The sequence below is a fragment of the Eublepharis macularius genome, chromosome 18, assembly GCF_028583425.1.
Source record: "Eublepharis macularius isolate TG4126 chromosome 18, MPM_Emac_v1.0, whole genome shotgun sequence".
NCBI lineage: Eukaryota > Metazoa > Chordata > Lepidosauria > Squamata > Eublepharidae > Eublepharis > Eublepharis macularius.
The window spans coordinates 5,315,920-5,335,375 of NC_072807.1; the positions used below are offsets into that span (position 1 = coordinate 5,315,920).

At 47.7% G+C, this 19,456-nt stretch overlaps 1 protein-coding gene across 1 annotated transcript in view; it reads right to left on the reverse strand.

The window, feature by feature from the left end:
• ADGRL3 (adhesion G protein-coupled receptor L3) overlaps window positions 1–19,456 on the reverse strand; it is a 673,348-nt gene that overhangs the window by 229,616 nt on the left and 424,276 nt on the right. The window contains exons 7-9 of the mRNA XM_055002453.1: window positions 14,515–14,817; window positions 12,717–12,820; window positions 5,055–5,240 (exon numbers count right to left, since the gene is read on the reverse strand). Coding sequence (XP_054858428.1) covers window positions 5,055–5,240; window positions 12,717–12,820; window positions 14,515–14,817 — 593 coding nt within the window. The remainder of the gene's footprint in view (window positions 1–5,054; window positions 5,241–12,716; window positions 12,821–14,514; window positions 14,818–19,456) is intronic.

Consider the following 19,456-nt stretch of genomic DNA (forward strand, 5'->3'; position numbering starts at 1 on the left):
GTTCCCTTTTCTCTCACCATGCTTGGCACCTGTTCTTCTTTGACCTGCTGATGGGTGCCTGTCACAGCAGGTCTGCGCAGTTTCCCACTGGCTCTTCCTCCTCACTGCTGGAGGGAGATCCCTCTCCCAGCCTCTTGGGTGCTTCTCCCATCCCAGCCATGGCTGCCTTCTCTCGCGCTTGGGATGATGCTCCTCTTTGTCTCAGGTGAACTGGGGCTGCTGCTCCTCCCAGTCTCAGCCTCCCAGCCAGGCTGTTCCAGAATCCTGACTTTCTCTTGGAGGGATTTCTTCTCAACCCCTGGTATTGTCAGGGGACTTCTTCTCAACCCCTGTGGCCCGCCCCAACGAACTTTAGGCACAAACTTTGATTCCTCCTCCTCTTCATCTTGCCTGATGAGATCAGTCCTCTCATACGAGGCTTGTCTCCTCTTTCTCCCTGCTGTTGGCCGGCTTGGTGTTGTATGCAAAGTAGCATTACAACTTCCTCTCTCTTTTCAATCTCACATGCCAGTTGTATCCACCTCAGCAGGGTACGTGGGTCATCTTGCACCATGGCTTTGGCCACTAAGTATGGATTCAAGCTGGCACAGAAAAACTCCACCTTCACTAATTCAGTCAAATCTTGAACTTTGACAGTACGTGCCCTGAACTCAGCTACAAACTCGTGCACCAGGCGCTTCCCCTGCTGCAGGCACTCCAGTTTAGTTCTTGCTCTCTTCCTATCGAGGGGATCTTCGTACTGCACCCGCATTGTGCGCATGAAGGCTCTCACACTCTGCAGCTGTAGGGATCAAGTCACATACTATTTGGCTGCTTCTCCCCCCAACTGGGATCCCAAGTAGCTCACCTGGCTAGCTTCATCAGGGAAGGTTTGGCCCCATTCTCTCAAGAACTCTGCCGCTTGTGCTGGGAAGTACCCCAACTCCTCTGGGTCCCCCTCAAAGGGGGCTTTTAGTTTCCATAGCCCCCATGGCAGCTGCAGTGGAGGTCCCAGGATCAGCCCAGCCGGGTGTCCAGCTGGGCATATGGGTTGGGCCAGTAGGCCAGCCAGCACTGGGGCTCCTTGCCTGTTGGGGGGAAGAACGGGTGCCTGGCCTTGTAGTGCCAGTGCTCCTTGCCCAGCTGGGGGAAGGATGAATGGCTGGCCTTGTGGCCCTTGGGTGGCTTGACCCAGCTGGCTGCTTTGGCTTTCCAGGGGATCATGTTGGAAGGCCACCTATATCATCTGTTAGATATTCTCCATGAAAGCATACAATTCACACCTCATCTTCCCCATCTTGGCTTGGATTTCTTGCACTTCATCAGCAGAGGGTACTTCCAGCATTCCCCTCCTTCCTGATTCCTCATCACCTTCCCCTCCTTCTTTGGGGAAATCATCCCATTGAATCAGAGATGGTCTGTGGAGCTGAGCCCTCCAACGATCTCTCGGGTCCAGCTCCCTCCTGGTCAACGTCACTTTCAGGGGGCCCTCTACCGGGGTACCCTCTATCCAAGCTCTGTAGTTGATAGACTGCCAGGAAACACCTGTGAGGAGTCTTGTACCAACTCCAGCTCCAGTCAGTGCTCCCATGTTGGGCCCACGCTCTTTGGCGAGGTCTTTAAGGTTTCCCACGGTCGGTTCTGCTGCACCGGTCCCTTTGCCTCCCTCAGCCACCATGGTTCAGAGTTAGGAGTCTATGGTGAGTTAGGTCCGAGGATTAAGAAGGCAGTCCTAGCAATCTGTGATGCCAGGCAACTCTCAAAGGACTTCATGAGTAGAAGTTCTTTATCAATAAGATGCCAATATCATATACTTACACCATCCTTACTAGGACTGGTGGCTACAGACAAGTATTAAGCAGATATACGTTCCCCAAGGCTACTCTTAATCCCCCCTTCTCCTAACAGTCTTCTAACTCTGTGGACAGGAAAACAGGCTGTGTGATTCATGGACTGCTCAAGGTCAAGCAGGCTCTCAGGCTCAGGAGAGATTACAACAGGAACAACATCTCCCATTCCGTTTCTCACTCTGGGTTCAAATAACAGAATCACCCCAACAGCATCAGCTTCAGCTGAGGGGGGTATTGAATATGAAAGGTGATCTTGAGCACCTAACAATGTGTCTTTTTCTTCTCTCAACCAGGTACCATGTGCTGATAGATGTCGGCAGTGTGCCCCCTAGGTTTTCAAAGAGGCATTGGTGGTGACTGTGACTTCAACCAAGGGAGAACCAAACTCGATCCCTCTTAGCAGGTGAGCATCATCAAGCCACCATCTTAGCGATCTGACTACTGCCCTTGGTATAGAATATTTTTTTTAGATTGGGAATGTAGTCCTGGGGAACGGATAGAAGTGAACCACAACTGTAACTGCCTCATGTGTAATCTTGCTCAGGGTGTCAGAGCTGCAGTTGCTACCATCAATCCCAAAAGCATTTGAATTTTTAGAGCTGACTAGAATCTGCAATGTGCTAGAGAGTGCACAAGCAGCTGTATTTTCTGTGCCCTTTTATGGTGGAAGGAAGGCCCTATTCAGAGATGAATCCAGAATCACTTCTATGAATTGGACCTTTTTAGAAGAAATCAGGTTGGACTTTCTGAAACTGACCACTAATCCCAGCTGGTGGCATGTTTCAACTGTTAGTGCTGTATGTCTTTCCAGAGTGTTTCTAGACTTTGCTGAAATCAGATAAGGGTAAATAACAACATTCGATAATAACACTTGATTTATATACCGTCCTTCAGGATGACTTAACACCCACTCAGAGCAGTTTACAAAGTATGTCATTATTATCCCCACAACAAAACACCCTGTGAGGTGGGTGGGGCTGAGAGAGCTCCTAGAAGCTGTGACTGACCCAAGGTCACCCAGCTGGCTTCAATGGAACACCCTTGAGTTCTTCGAAATGCAACTACCACTGCTATACATTTGGTGAATATCTTGGGTGCTGTGGCCAAACCAAAGGGTAGAATCTGATAGTGGTAAATTTGATTCCCTAACTGAAACCTCAGGAACTTTCTGTGGGACTCATGGATAGAAATAAGAAAACAGGCATCCTTTAAATCAGGGACTACAAACCAGGACCCATGTGGAAGCAACTGCAACAACATGGGGCGTGTGACCATCCTGACTGACTTATTCAGGTCCCTAAGGTCTACTAGGGGTCTGAACCATCCATCCTTTTTATCAACTAGGAAGAACCTAAAGTAACCCTCAAATCTAGACTCTGACAGTGGAACTCGTTGTACTGCCCCCTTGTTAAGGACAGCTAGCTAACTCTGATGTTACTAATTGATTTACGAGGAAGACTCAGATAAAGAGAAAATTCAAATTCATTTTTATATTCATTCTGAACTATTTCCCAAGCATCTGCGGTGACGGATTTCCACTCTGGAAAAAAAATGGGAGAGTTGTTTGCCAAACACTGCTGGATAGTTGTCACCTAGTCAGAACTGTTTTCGACTTGGGCCCAGGTCTTTGGTGCCGGATGACTGGGTGCCTTGTCCAGGTCCATGCAAGGTCTTATGTCTCTGGTACTGCCCCTGACTGACAGATGCAGAACGATGTGTAGGATACTGCTAGTATTGGTAGGGCTGGTATCTGAATCTGCAACCTTTGTATTGGTGTTGTCTACCAAAGGATCTGGACCCTGATTGTTGCAAAGGAGGCAGAATCCCATACGATCTGGCCACATTCCATCCAGCATTGATTTGCTGCTCAGAAAGCCTGATGGTTGAACTTGATGAGAGCCTTCTGGTCTTCTGATAGGTGGTCATTGTATGGTGCCATTTTGTTCCATAAGAATATTGGGTAGGCCCTCATTATGGCCACATAGTTGGCTATCATTATGTTAAGAGCAGATGATGCATAGACTTTTCTCCCCAGTGCATCAAGTTTTAACCCTCTTTGTCAGCAGGAGTGGAGTACAAACCCTGCCTGGGTCATAATTGCATCTCCTCACTGACTAGTGAGGAGGGAAGAGGGTGGGTGAATACGAAGGAGCAATTGTCCTCCTTTGTTTTATACAGCCCTTCTGCCTTTTCGATGTGGCTGGGACAGAGGCTGGTCTCTCACATAGGTTGGTCATCAATTCCACAAAATCCCTCAATCACTGGGAACACAATGTTTGCTGAGTTCCCCAAGTATAGATGCTGAAGAATTTTGTCTTTAAGTTTCGACTCCATGGAGGACACATCTATATCGAGGGACTTGGTCATCCTAAGCATTTGTTCCACCTAGAGGCAGAAATCATCAGGGGAGGGGGAAACACTGGCTCCCTATCCCCTACTGCTTTATCAGGGGAAGGGTCAGAACATAGGTTAGGACTTTGATCCATAAGTTATGGATAGGTCTCCGAATCCAGCAGGTGGAACGCCCTTGAAGACTTAGGAATATAGTGAGGTTGATGACTCGTCTTGATCTAAGCTGGGGGATCAAAGATGGATTCGACTCCACGTGGTACGCATCGCCCCAGTCAGCTCCTGGTGGTGGCATGTCTTGGAAGTACCATGGAGGGTACCTACGTGTGCAGCATTCTGGATATGAAGGCTGTCCTGGCACCCAATATGTCAGCTCCATGCACATATGTGTTAGTTCTCTCTCTTCCTCCAAGGACTAAACGGAGGGGGATTTGAAGAGGAGCTGATGGAGTGCATGGGGTCTCTATGACTTAGACATCACGCTCAAGGTCGATGGCCTGCCTCCTATGAGAGCCCTGCTTTTGCTTGGAGGTGTGTTTTGACACAGAAGACCGTCAGTGAACAGCATTGCCCAAGTGGAAATCCATCTATCTACTTACCTCACTTTCAACCAACTCCTCTCCTAAGTAGCTCAAGGCATCATATGTATTTCTCCTTTCCCTATTTCAGCCTCACAACAACTCTGTGAAGGAGGTGAGGCTGCAAGTTTGTGACTGGCCCAAGGTTGCCCAGTAAGCTTCCATGGACCAGTAGGGGAATGGAGCCCAAGTTTCCCAGATGCTATTCCACCACTGTAACCATAATACCACCCTGCATATATGCAGAAGGCAGAGCCGCCTAATACTGTCCTGCTTTTCAAGGCTATTGTTCCCTTACCTTGTTTAAGCTTCGTGCAGCGCTGTCTTTTCCGCCGGGAGTCAGGTTTCGGAGCTGCACATCCAGTAGACCCACCAACTGATCCATGGCCCGGACAGAGTAGGTGATGTCTCCAGCATTCAGGTGACTTTTTGTTTGCTCAGCAAGTTCTCTTGCGACATTGGCAGCTGTCTCTCCTGACTTCACCTACAGTTTAGAGAACAGGAGAAAATGACAAGCTATTTCACCACCATGAGTCAAAAGGACCCAGTTTTCACCTGTTTGGGGAGAGGCAGCCACAGCTGTTTCATTAATGAACAATAGCATTGCTTAAGCATCGCTTAACATAAATCAGGTTTCAAGCTGGACATGCAAACATCCTTCATCCCTTCCCTACATTTCTCATGTTTTGAAATGTTGATTACTTTGGATCATTCCGAAAAATCTTTTATTACCTCCAGCTGCCCAAAGACAACTTCTGCTTCCTCTGTGATGCACAACCCAGCGATTCCCTTTTCTTGCAATTACCATACTTTGTTCTGATCCTGCAGCAAATCTTCTCTTATCTCATTAGGATCCGTTCTGGCCAAAGTGGGACCAAGTCTGTTCTGCTATTTTTCAAACCATAGAGATCCCAGCAATTCCTAGAGCTTCCCTCTTGTGTCTGGAGTTTGCCTGAAAGTGACGTAGTGACATTGGCAACGTCACTGACATCACAACCACCCCCATGTCCTCACCCTCAGCTCTCCTAAGTGTTGCCTCTTGGCCTGGCAACCCTACCATACTGCTGATTGCAGGGAATGAGATGGGTCCCTGCAGTGTCTCCTTGGTTTACCTGCCCAAGCTGGTGGCTTGCCTGGGGAACTGGCCCTGGGGCTATTTTGCTATCAGACATACCAATGATATTTTCATTTTTCCAAGAAAAAAGAATGCTTTTGTACTGCTGAAGGATCTTGAAATCAGCCCTGGTAGTAAAAAAATAAACAGCAGACTGAGAGCCAAGCTACAAGTGACGCCTGACACAGGTTGGACACTTGTCAGCTTCCCTCAAGTTTTGATGGGAAATGTAGGCATCCTGGTCTTGCAGCTGTAATGGAGAGCCAAGCTGTAAAACCAGGATGCCTACATTTCCCACCAAAACTTGAGGGAAGCTGACAAGTGTCCAACGTGTGTCAGGCGTCACTTGTAGCTTGGCTCTGAGAGGCCTTTCACACAGCAACACATTCCCGTGGAAGTTTCATTGCTGCTGTGGCAACTGGTGCTTCCACTGTTGTCCTTTTAACTGGGGCGTAACAAAAGGATGACCAGCCAAGAAAAGGAAAGTTATCGGCTCTGAAGCTGAGAGGAAACTAAGATATGTTTGATTTAGATATTAAAGAATGCAGGATATGAAAACCATGCCCAAAGATGTGAACAATTAAGCGTTCTGGAATGTTACTCATCAGCACCAGAATACTTGAGAAACAAGCTAAACCAAACTCCACAGACACCATTTGATCGAGGGGGGGGGGGCACGTGGGAGGGGCAAGAGAAATTGTACCATTTTCCCTGTGGAAGAGGCCGATCAGGATTTTTTGAGTCTGAGATGCAATATGCTGCTCTGGCCGCGTGAAGGATTTCAGTGGAAACTGCAAAGAACCCCTTTGCTGGGCTCCTTCTTGTGAGGTTGAATTCTCAGGTGAAAATGTCAGAGGAGGAGAGAACTCTGCTCCTTTATTGCATGGCCTGTGATCTCTGGCATTTCTGCCTTGGTTACATTGATTATGACATTTCTGGGATGAAGGAAGCATCAATGGCTCTTGGAGAAGGTATCTGGAATACTGAGCCAAATTCAGACTGAAAGAACCATACTGAAGAACTGCTACAATAACTTCATAGAATCATAAAATCATAGGGTTGGAAGGGACCTCTAGGGTAATCTAGTCCACCCCCCTGCACAATGCAGGGACTTCACAACTGCCCCCCACTGCCCCAGTGACCCCTGCTCCATGCCCAGAAGATGGTTAAACACCTCCAGGATCCCTAGCCAAACTGGCCTGTGGAAAATTTCAGACATGAACCTTCACAAGGCTGAGAGAGTTCTGGATCTTTATTCAAGAACAAATAGAGGTGAAAAAGAGTTTAATTTATATGCCTGCAAATCTGCTATTGTCATATATGCCTGTCTGCATATCTGCCATGAATGTATTTTGTGTTATGTACTGGTCCTCTGAGGGCATGAGGAGTTTCTTATTGATGTTAAGGAAGTAGGTTATCTCACAAGGATTTACTTTCTCTCTCCCCGGTGCCTCCAGCAAGTGTCCTTGAAGGCTGGCTGTGGCTGGCTCGAAATGTATCCTTCTTGGGAACTGAGATGATTTCATTCTTTGTTCTGCCTAGCCCAAACCTAGTTTCTCCTCTTTAACACTCCACCCCCCGTCTCCTTCTCTTTCCAAACTTTAAAGGACCCTATCCTGATGGTGGGAACCTTCCCTCTAACTAACAGTACCGACCCCATCCACGTCACTTCTGCCAATACAGTTGCCTGAGCACCTTGAACTTGATGGATCTCTAATAAAGTTACTTCAACCAATACCCCAGTGTGTTTGCTGTGGAGAACTTGGGGATTCTACCTGCCCAGGACTGACATTTATACTAGAGCAGAAACTGCTATTTTAGATTAAAAGAGATCTTCAGTGGGACGTTCAGAGTCTCTCTACACGAGGCCTCTTGCACGAAGATGCTCATGTGAAGGGAGATGCATTGTTAGCCGGGAAGTGAAGTTGCTCTGTCAGTTTCACCTCTCTAAAGTTGCAGAGATTGTTCCTCAGAGGGTTTGTTTATTTCATCTTCACCTCCCCTAAGGGAAGATTAAATTGACAGAGCCTTTGGGGAGGTGAAATAAACAAACCCTCTGAGGAGCGATCTCTGTGACTAGAGAGGTGAACCTGACAGAGCAACTACACTTCCCGGCGAACAATGCATCTCCCTCCACTTGAGCCTCCTCGTGTAAGAGGTCTCGTGTAGAGAGACTCTTGAGTTTAGAGCAGAAGAAGGGTTCTAATCATTAGAAAGAGCAAAATGGTGGAAAAACATGCTTGAACAGATGTATCAGAAAAGTACCTCTTGCTTCAGTCCTGACACTGAAAAATCTATGATGGACAATGTTATCTTCAGGAAACTGATTTAGCCTCCATCTCCAAAAAGAATGCAATATTTTAAGAACAGGCAACAATCTTGCTTCAGTCAGGCTGCCTGTTGGCCTTCAGATGGAGCCGACTGCTCTACCGTTATAGGGCTATGCCATAAGAAATAGCTTAGAGACAAGGACAGGGACTGGTCCTCTGGTACTGAATATGGTCTGCTGATGTTATGCTCCTATAGGGGAGGTTCCATGTTGCTAAATGTGTCATGTTAATTAGTTGCATATTGTTTCAGAAAGATTTCATCTCTGTGCTCAGCTTTATACTTGTTTTCAATTTTTCTGCTACCGTATGCAATTGTATCTGCTCGGTGAATGTCCTATCTGTCAATCACTATTATATTTTGCTCAGGGAATGTCCAAGCTGTTGATGATATTGTATTTCACTTGAACTGTGTAATCCGCCTTGGGTCTCAGTGAGAAAGGTAGATAAAAACCAACCAAACAAATAAATAATGTTAGCAATTGTTTTCTGAGAAATCAAATCATGGATGTGAGAATCTCTGCCATAGCACTTAGCTATCACTCATTCTCATCCCAATAGCAACAAGATGCACAAGGGGTTTGTCCTTAAAAGTATTCAAGATGTATGATTTGATACAAACCACCATAACATTTCAACTCACTGATTCCTGCAGGAAAGATCAAAGACATTGAAAAAGAAAACGGATCTTGACTATGTGCATTACGGCTCTGACTAACGGGGAAAACAAGTACTCCCAATTCCAAATTCCTCTCCTCGTATCTGATGAAGGGAGCTCTGACTCTCAAAAGCTCATACCCTTGAAATCTAGTTGGTCTCTAAGGTGCTACTAGACCCAAATCTTGTTCTTCTACTACAGACCAACACTTCTACCCACCTGAAACCCTCTCCACTGTGGCACCATGGAGACTGCACGTGGATACTGCAGCAACTAACCTCCTTTTTAAAAAAAAGCATACAACGGAGTTGGGGGAGGTGAATCATTTTTTTCTGCATACTTGGGGGCTACCCATACAGCACCAGGACTTCACTATCAGATGTTGCTCTAACAAAAGCTTTTGTTGTTGATACTGTAGTAGGAGGCAGTGGAAAAATGCATTTTTCTGTTAGTGAGCAAATACTTTACTGGCAACTAGAGAAGAGTATAAAAAGGAAGGATGGATGCCTACAAGGGAGGAAACGCACACGGAGAAAAACAGAGAAATAAACATGCCTTTCAAAATCACCCAAAATATACTCTGCCTGGGAGCGCAGCAATGTAAACGGTAATCCCATGTGCACTCAGGAGTAAGCCCGACTGAATGCCACAAGAACTACTTCTGAAGAAAGATGCCTAGGATGAGACTACACCAGGGAAGACATTTTTGACTTGACATTGTATGGAAGCATGAAAACTGAAATACACACCACATCCAAAAATGCTTTCTTTCTCCTGTGGCTGCCCGGCATCAGACTCCTTGTTCCTTCACTCCTCCATGCCTCCCACCCCATTAGGGCACGAAGCACCTCCACCTCCTCTAAGACAACAAGAGAGGCTGCTGCTCTTCAGTGCATCTCTTTGACGTGGTTTCCCTGCTGCCTCTTTTAATAGGGCCTGGAGCTGAGCTGGCATAGGCTGGCATGCACATCTTTCCAAAAGAGCTGATGCCCTTGGGTGGGAAGGAAGAATAACATCTGGGATTCTTCTGGGACACTTAATTACATAGTCTGCTCCTCCTGAGAATCCTGGGTGAATGAGGACAACTGAGGGGTGGCATGCAATTCTTTGACTCTTTAAAGGGGAGGCTGTAAGGATCTCCCAAGGAGTGGATCAGCCAGGTCCCCCGGCTGCTCCGGCTGTACAGCTGCTTGCAGCACCTCTTGGATATCCCTCATGAACATGTGCATGCCACATCTCATCCCCCCCATCCAGGCCCTGAGCTGTTGCACTTCATCCACAGCAGCCGCTCCTAACAGGCCCCACCTTTGAATCTCCTCTAGATCTGCATACACGCAGATTTGGGCTCCCATAGTACGATACACATCGTTCCTTAATACTCCCATTTCGGCCTGTAGCCGTGATACTCCGTCACTCCCCGGTTCTTCTCCGGCACCGGAAAACTCTTCCGAAGACTCCTCCTCAGAGTCTGTGGGGTCTGAACGGCTTCCCTCTGGCGACGATGCCACTCCGGTTCCGACCAATGCATCTGCGTTGGGCCCACGTTCGTTGGAGGGGTCTTTAGGTCCAAGTTCTTCCTCTGGCAGCCCCCCAGCCCCGGTATCCACTCCTCATCCAGCCATAGCTCAGGTAGCAGGATTCAACAGATACTCAGGTTCAGGCACTCAGAGGTTGGAAACGGATTCTTCACAAACTGTAAGGATCTGCCAAGCAGCTTTCCAAAAGACTCCACTGGGTTAATAGAGTTTTACTGAAAAGTTGCTAGTCTCAGGATCTTACGAGGTTCATTGTCAGGACTGAGGCACAACCTCAAATCAAGAACATATATCATTCACAGGCTAACCTTCCCCCCCTTCCTAGAGGCTGGCTAATTCTGCTGAGAACTACCTGCACAGGGGAGGACACAGAGTTCAAAGTTATGTGGAGTCCTTTCCCAGTGGCTAGGAGCAAGCATAGTCTAAGAGAGAGAACTCCAGGAAGAATTCACACCCTGGGAGAGTGAAGACACACAGCTGCAGCAGATAATCATAACATCATAACCTCCAGCCCCCCCCCAGCCCCCGGTGTGGGTATGGCAGATGCTCCCAGCATCTTGACAGAAGCTTCTGTAAAATGCACCAAGCCACTCATGGCTGGCACATCCTTATTTGACAAGCAAGGAGCACTGCCAGGCATGATGTAAGCTTCCTGCCGTCCCCTCAGGCGGAGGGCACCCAGCATACAAATGTCAAGGATTCTGCTGCTAATGGGCCTGACACATCCTTTAATAAAAGAACAGAGCAACCTCCTCCCTTGGAGACAGTTTGTGTTGGGGAAGAGGTATGCACACCCCCGAGTCCAAAAGAGTGGATACCTATGAGGAAGCCTGGGAGGAACTGAGAAGCCAAGATGTGGAAGTGACAGCCATGAGTCAGTTAGGACTCAATGGCACGTTCTTCTTTATACTGTATTCTACTCTCTGTACTTTAACATTCTCTAATTGTAAAATCCAGTTTGTTGGATCATTGTTCTCTAGGGGTGAAATCCCATTCATGTGATATATTATACTGTTTCCATTTAATTGTTCTCTAAATGGTGTAATTCAGTTTTATTGCATTGTTTATTGAACGAATTACACTATATTAATCAAAGAGCAAGATTTGAGTCCAGTAGTACCTTAGAGACTAGGGAGCTTTGACTCTCAAAAGCTCAAACCTCTGGAAATCTAGTTGGTCTCTAAGGTGCTACTGGACCCAAATCTTGCTCTTCTACTACAAACCAACATGGTTACCCACCTGAAACTATCTTGATTGCACTGTCTTTTATAACCCTGTAATCTGCCAATGAGAATGACAATGAGGACTACAAATGAACTAAATGAATCAATAAACACTTCTTGATTAGCATCTTCTAGAAATGAATGGGATGGAGGAAGTAATACAGCAATTCACCCTCATTCTCTCTCTTGTAGATACCAGGGGTGCCTTTCCCTTCCAGAGGTATCTACTCTGTGCTCCTGAACCTTGCCCAGGTACTGCAATGTACCACAAACACAGGGGAACCCCCTAAAAGGGCTGTAACCTGAAAGGTCACACTAAGACAAAACTGTTACAATTGGAACAATTAATCGTTATTCAGAAATAAATATTTATATAAGTTTTGTAATTCAAATGTTCAGTGCTAAAGTACAAAGTGCTCATCCAAATTCCTATACCTCAATACAATAAATATTCCAGAGATAATATACAAGACAATGTTTACAGCAATATTTCCTACAATAATATAAAAGTTCACAGTGGCTGTAAAATACCTTTTGGATAAGGTTTTCTTTTTGTTGTACTATTCTTCTTAGATATTGCAGATGCGCCCTGACAAGCTGTTCTTCGCAAAACCGTATCCAGCAGATACTACTACTCCACCGTGTCAAGTCTGAAGTATTCCTCTGGACTAGGGAAGACTTCTTACTTGGTTGAGCAGAGTTGTAGCATGCAAGCCATAGTTTGGGTTCAGTTTTGGGTTCAAACTGGGATTCCCCATTCCCAGCCTCTGCCCCCTGCCACTGCTTACCTGGCTGGCGGGGGTGGGGCCTGGGAACTTCAAAGCATGCTCCAGTGCACTCTGGAGGACTTCCTTGTCGCACCAGGAATGACATCACATTCCTGGCACAACAAGGAAGTCCTCCAAAGTGGAAGCAAAGTAAAATTCCCCCAGGCACCCCTCCTCCACGATCTCCCCCTCCCCCTCGTTTGAGCCCCTGGGGACCTGGCAACCCTAGGTCAAACTCATGTTTGAGAGTGCTTGTTATAGAAAGATGAGGCAGTGTGATCAGGGAGACAAAACAGAAACACAAGGAACTAGCACATGGAGGGGGTGAAAAAGTACCTTCTGTGTGATGTGGTTGACCCAAAGCGAAGAGCAGTTGCTGAGGTCTGGTCCTTGAGGGTCCCATATCCCACCAGGAGCAAGACACAAAAATGTTGACACACCTATAATGACAAAGAGAACTTTATGGGAGATGACTCATAGCTGCCTTCTGAAGGAAGTACCCCTCTTACGGATGCAACACACGCTGCTTTTTCTAACGTAAAGACTGATTTCTCGGCTGGAAAAAGCATGTACTGTCCAAGTAACAGAGTGAACATCATTTTGTCCTTCTTCATAATGCATGCTGCTGGTCTAGAAAAGATGCCTCTGAGACACTAAAAGATACATAGTTTTTGTCAAACAAGAAATCTCTGTCTCCCTCTTCCAAAAGTAATACATTTTAGAACTTTAGTCAATATGGACACACACACAGAGACACCCCCAGACAAAGGAAGCTTGACTCTCAAAAATGTTTGTTGGTCTTTAAGGCACTACTTGCTACTTGCTACTTGCAGATTAACATGGTTACCCATCTGAACCGCTACTACCTGCCAAAAGAAATTTGTCAATTAGTCTCTATCTCTGCTCAATCTATCATGGAATCTTCCCGCGGCAGAACAAAAATTCTACTAACGGTACTGCTGTCAGCTAGATACAAATGTCTGACCTCTGCCCCTTTTTGTTCATCATCAAATCAAGGAAAACAAAGCATATACTCTTAATTCATCATAACAATATCACTGCAGTGACTGATAAGGAAGGGCCATCATTCTATGGCATGATTACTGCTCACCTGATCTTCCTGAACTTTTTTATCTCAGTATTCCTCTAGGGATCCCCTCCCCCCATTTAGTTGGGAAGGAGGAGATACTCCCCCTCCCAACAGTAGTATATTATGATTATTTTTTGCTGGTGTTAATAAGTTTGTTACAATTTCTAAATCTACATTCTTGACAATGCTTTCCCCAGAAATACGTGCAATGGGTTTAGCACGAGTAACCCACCCGCCAGGAGGAGGTGTTGCTGGTGAGGGGAAGGGTTTGAAGTGCCACCTGTTCTGGATGGGCCTGCACTCCCCTTGAAGGAACAGGTCCCCATGCTCTGGGGATGCTCTTGGACCCAGGCCTACTGCTGGATAAGCAGGTAGCAGCTGTGGCCAGAGGTGCCTTTTACCAGCTTCAGCTGGTTAGCCAGCTACAGCCTTTCCTGGGCAGGAAAAGTCTGGCCACTGTGGTACACGCTCTGGCTGCATCGAGATTAAATTACTGCAATGTTCCCTATGTGGAGCTGTCCTTGAAAAGAGTCTGGAAACTTCTATTGGTGCACAATGCTGCAGCCACGATGCTGCCACCGATTCTCTTATGAATCCATTCGACCACTGCGGTCGCCTTGGGAAGTACCGATTTCAGTGACCCTGCTTTCCAAGACTAGGTGGGGGCCAACACTGGAGAGGCCTTCTTAGTAGGGGCACCAAGACGCTCTGCCCAGGCAGATTCGCCTTTCTCCTTCTGGTGCCATCTTCTGCCAGCAGGAGAAGACTTTTCTGTTTCCCTTGGCATTCCCTCAGTGATCCTTCCCCCCTCTAATGATTCCCCTATTCTTTTTTATCTTTTCTATTTATTTTAAGCTCTCATTTTAAATTATTTTAATGATGTATTTGTGTGCTGGTTTTAACATTTTTAAAGATGAGATTTTAATTTGTTTTCACTTGTTAGCTGCCTCTGAGGGCAGAAAGGCAAGGTGAAAATCTTTTAAATAGTAAACTGCAGACAATTCCTTCATGGGTAAAAAAAGAGAGATCCTCTGATAAGCTCACCGACAGTCCCCCTCGGGCACGGCTGCTTTGCCACCTGTCCTTGGCGAGTCTTGAACCACATGATCTCACGAGCTTCCACAGTCTCACAACTCTCTGCTCCAATCGCAGGCAGCTGGGAAGAGGCAGGGGGCAGGTGTGTGGTCATTTCATTGGGGAGGTCCACCGCTGGGGGAGGTGTGCTCGTGCTTCTGTTCCTTCTGCCCAAAGCTGATGCTGTGGTGGTGCGGACTGTGCTGCTGGCGACGATACGGGGAGTCATACTTGTGGTCATGCCCCCCAGCCCCGTCGTTCCAGATGTTGATGCTACCAGTGCAAAACAAAAATTAAATTAAATTTCATCTTTAAAATGTCTAGAAGCAGTTAGTAGAATCCTAACATGCTCCTATTAAAGGCATTTCTTGGCACAGTGACTTTTAGCAGGAGCACCTTTTCCTCTGTTTATCTTCTGCTCCTTTGCAAAAACTCCCTTATCCTAATAGCCGTATTTCTTATTCCAAAATATAACCTGAATGGAAGCAGAGGCTGCAGATACTCCTTGAGCGTAAGAGCAGCCGCTTGGGTAAATTGTTGGTTACACAGAAATTAGCTACACAGAGCAAGCGAGCACTCCAGATCCCAAGAAGGGCCCGTGGAATATCGTCTCCGCTGAGTGCATGTCAGTCTTGCAATCCCAAGATGGGACCGTGTCCTGCAACTCTGCTCAACTAAGAGTCTCTCTGCATGATGCATCTGACATATGAAAAACACGTGTCAGGAGCTGCAAGGGTAGCTGGGAAGGGTACTTTAAAAAGACAGAGCCGGCAGCAGGGCAAAGGCTCTGCTATACACTGGAGCTGTGCGAAGAGGCTGTGAAATGTCAGAAGGGAAACTTCAGCCCATGATAACCTCTCCAGGTCTAAGCCTGGCTCTAGAAGGCAGCTCCAGCCTATTTCCATTTCTGGCTGCCCTCCGGTTGCGATCCTGCACCGTTTTAGACAGAAGAGGTGAAATTGACAGAGCCTTAGGGGGAGGCGAAGACAAAATTAACAAACCCTCTGAGGAGTGATCTCTGCTGGCTCTGTCTTTTTAAACTACACTTGACGAATACACACTGAGGCATCTTGTGTACAGAGACTCTAAATGTGGAGACATTCTGCAGCAAAAGAAGCCTCCCAAGGGTGGAAGAGCCTCCCCCAGTGGAAGAAGGGGGCTGCTTACTGTGACCCCTTGACGCGCTGCCACTCCATCTAAACCTTCCTTTATGGATTGAGGCTTCTCAGGCAGTTAAAAGTCAGTCACAACACACCACCTGTCTAATCTCTATCCATCAAATCCGTACTGTGTCCCTTCTCTCCTCTTCCCAGAGATTTCACAAGACAGACAGCTCGTTCCCTAGATTTACTTCCCCTCCTCCAGCTACTGCCCAGGGCTACGGGGAAAGGGAATTTAAGAGTTTACATCCCATATATCAGCAGCCACCGTTTAATAAATCAGACCCGTTTGTCATGACCAGAGTGTGTGAGATTTGTGTATGTGTGTCTTATTTTCCCTCAGCCAATGACTTCAAGCCAGTCAGGGTTAAAACAGAAACAAGAATACATTCTATTTATGCTAGAGTGAATTATTTTAAAACGTATAGATCTATTGTGGTTAAACCGGGAATGGTTACTATGCATCAGTCTCTCTCTGGCTGCCTGGCAACCCTAATGAGGGGGGAATCCGATGTCTGCAGTGGGAAGGAGGAATCAGCAAAAACTGCCCCCCACTCCATTTACGGAAATGCTCCATGGGATCCAACCCTTTTTCTCCTATGAAAGTGCCCTAAGCGATGCAAGATGCCAGCTGCCTGTCAGTTGGCAGAGGGAATTCCATAATATTTGCTTTGCCAAGAGTGTTGTCAGGTGACCCCTCAGATTCTTCCCGGCATCAGACTGGGCTCTATGAGTTACAGCTCTTTATTACTGGATCACAAGTTCATGATGGCCCCAACAAGGCATTGACAGGAATACTGGTACAAAGCCAAGCATCAATTGTTATACTCCCCTCTTCCCCCAAGCTGGGGCTGCTAGTTTTGGCGCAAAGCTTCCAGGCGGGGGACTGTTAGGCTGCCCTGTGAGAAGAGTTCCTCAAGGCCATCCCTTCTCAGACATAGCCAGAAGGCACGCAGCAGGAGACAGATGAGGCGGCAGGATCTAGTGGGGGTTCACACCGTCTTCTGCTCCCCCCAACCCAAGTAGCACCAGGAACCTAGCTAGGTAGCCGAGGCATGGCAGGCATCCAGCAAGCATGTCTTGACACACATCCTACAGAACGTGTGAAAAGCACCATGATCGGTAGCAAGGAAACGGCTTATTAATGGGCAGGATTCCTCAGGCTACGTTCGGGTCCCCTTCTGCTTGTGCATTAGCAAATCCAAGGCCCTTCCTGTCAGAGACGCCAACCTCTGCTTACGTGAAGGAAGGGCTTCGAGTTTTAAGGAGACCTGGACAGAACCAACACCACCTGCTGTCTTTCTGTGTAGATGTAATTCAGGAGGCCCCGTCCTCAAGAGACCACAATGTCACCACTGGGGGCGATCTGAGTTTGCTTTTGGCATTCACTGTATGCAACCAGAATGCATACGAAGTTGCTCATGCCCCTATCAAGGGTGGCAGAGGCCACATGGGGGCTTGTGCAATATGAGTGTCCTCTCCCAGGAGCCCTCTAGCCTCCCACATCCCTTTCTCTCCTTCCCCATTCATCCCGGTAGAAGGCAAGGGCCTTAACTGGCAGCCACCACTCTGGCCTGGGAGTTCATCTAGGGAGGGCCCAGAGTACTCTCTTCCTCATTTCACCCTTCCAGACTAGGGGTGTCAGCCTCCTGGTTGGGGGGAGGGATCTCCTCCCCCCAACATTTTGTCCCCCCCCCCCAGTCTACCTCATTTGGCCGGCAGAGGGGAAAGAAGGGGGGATGCAGGCTGGGAGCCACCAGAGTGCACGGTGAAACAGCAGGCACGTGTGCCCCAGAGGCCCTGATGATGCACTTTTGTTAGAAAACAAGAAACCATGGGGTGTCAGTGAGGCCAAATTGGCCCCAAACATAGCAAAAATGTTACGTTTCGGGCCAATTTTGGCCTCACGGAGCCCTTGTAACCTCCAGTTTTCAATTGAAAGTGACATCATCAGGGCCTCCAGAGCACGCGTGCAAGGAAGAAAAATCAGGGCCCTGACCTGCCTAGCCCCCCCCCCCCCATCCTCTGCTTTGACGGTAAGGGGGTACTGGCAACCCTAATCAGCTCTGCTGGAGAAAATGGCTGCTTTGAAGGCTGGATTCTACAGCATTATACCCCACCGAGGTCCCTCTCATCTCCAAATCCCATTGTCTCCAAGCTCTACCCTCCACATTTCTAGGAATTTCCCAACCTGGAGCTGGCAACCCTATTCAAAACAGCACCCCTCTGCTTGTGAGGACATTGTCAGGGGGCTGGCCAAACTTGTGGCGTGAGGACCTAGGCAAAGTAAAACAAGATGCTTTGTTGAACAAGGTTCACCATCACCAAACAGGTGGGGAGAAAAGCGGTTGTGAGCAACGGTTTTCAACGAGCATGGCAAGTTTCATGCTGGCAAGAATATAATAAAGCCTCCTAATGTGGCTACCCTACTGTACCTGGTCCTTCCTGGCTCCAACCCACCCTGCTTTAATAAAGAATCATCTCCTGCTTCTCTGCCCTCTCCCCCCAGTCCTGGGGGAATAACACTTTCCCCCTTCAGGGGAGCCTTATATTATTTCTCCCATGGCCCAGCCTCCTTGGTAATGATTGCCCTTTCTTTCCCCTCTAATTTCATCCAGCCCTATTGACCCAGAGGAGAAATCCTACCAAAGCTCCAGGCCTCAAAGGGAGAGAGGGTGAGGCTGCACTAAGACCTGTAGGTAGTGATCTCAGGTGTCCACTAGTGGTGGGCAATCTCCTGGCAGTTTGCTTAATTGCCTAATTTCAAGCCCTGCTGTAATTAGAGATGGGCACAAATCAAATTACGACCCAAAAAAACGCATGCACTGGGCCGATTTGTGGTTTGCGAACCAGTGGAAGTTCATGGAAATGAGCTTCCATGAACTTCCATGAACTGGTCTCATGGTTTGTTTGGGTCGTATTAAAGGGGGAGTTTAAATGGCCATTTCCCCAGGGAAATGGCCATATAACCTTTTCCTGCTGCTTGCAAGTGGCAGGTCCCTTTAAACTATCAGCTGGCAGGCGGCAGGCTGGCAGGGGGAGATCCTGGTGGCAGGGGGGGATCCGGCTGCTTAGCAGCCAGAAAGGGGCATTTAAACCCCACAAATCACAAACTGGTTTGGGAACTTGCCCCAGTTCATGGGAGTTCCTGGTTCCTGGTTCGCGGTTCGCGGAAACTCACGAACCACGAGGTTCATTTTTTTTGTGGTTCTTGCCCATCTCTAGCTGTAATCACCCACCACCGGCAGGAACTCTGGGTTCTCCCAGCAGATACAATGATGTCACTTCCTGAAGTGACATCATCGCGCTGGCCATGGGATTGCTTCCATGCTTTGCCTGGGGCTGATTTTGGCCCCACAGACCAATTTCCCCCAGGCAAAGCGCAGAAGCACTCCTGTGGCTGGTGTGATGATGTTTCTTCCAGAAGTGACATCATTGCATTGGCGCCAAGAGTGCATGTGCACAAAGTGCATGTGAGGCCGATCGTCCCCATAGGTGCTGGGTGCCCCCCTTCCACTGGCAGGGTACAGGGACCTGGCAACCCTACTTGCAGGCTACTCCGCTGTCAGCCTTGGACCTAGGAAAGGGAAGGCAGTGTATGAGTTGTAGCACAGGGGCCTCGCATCATGACAGCTGCCCTTGGACTCATGTCCCTGGATGGGTCTTCCTCTCCATGATTTCTGCGAAAGCAGCTCAGCCCGCAAACAACTACACAAGATGGAGAAGCCATTCCTTGAGATTCTGACAGCCCT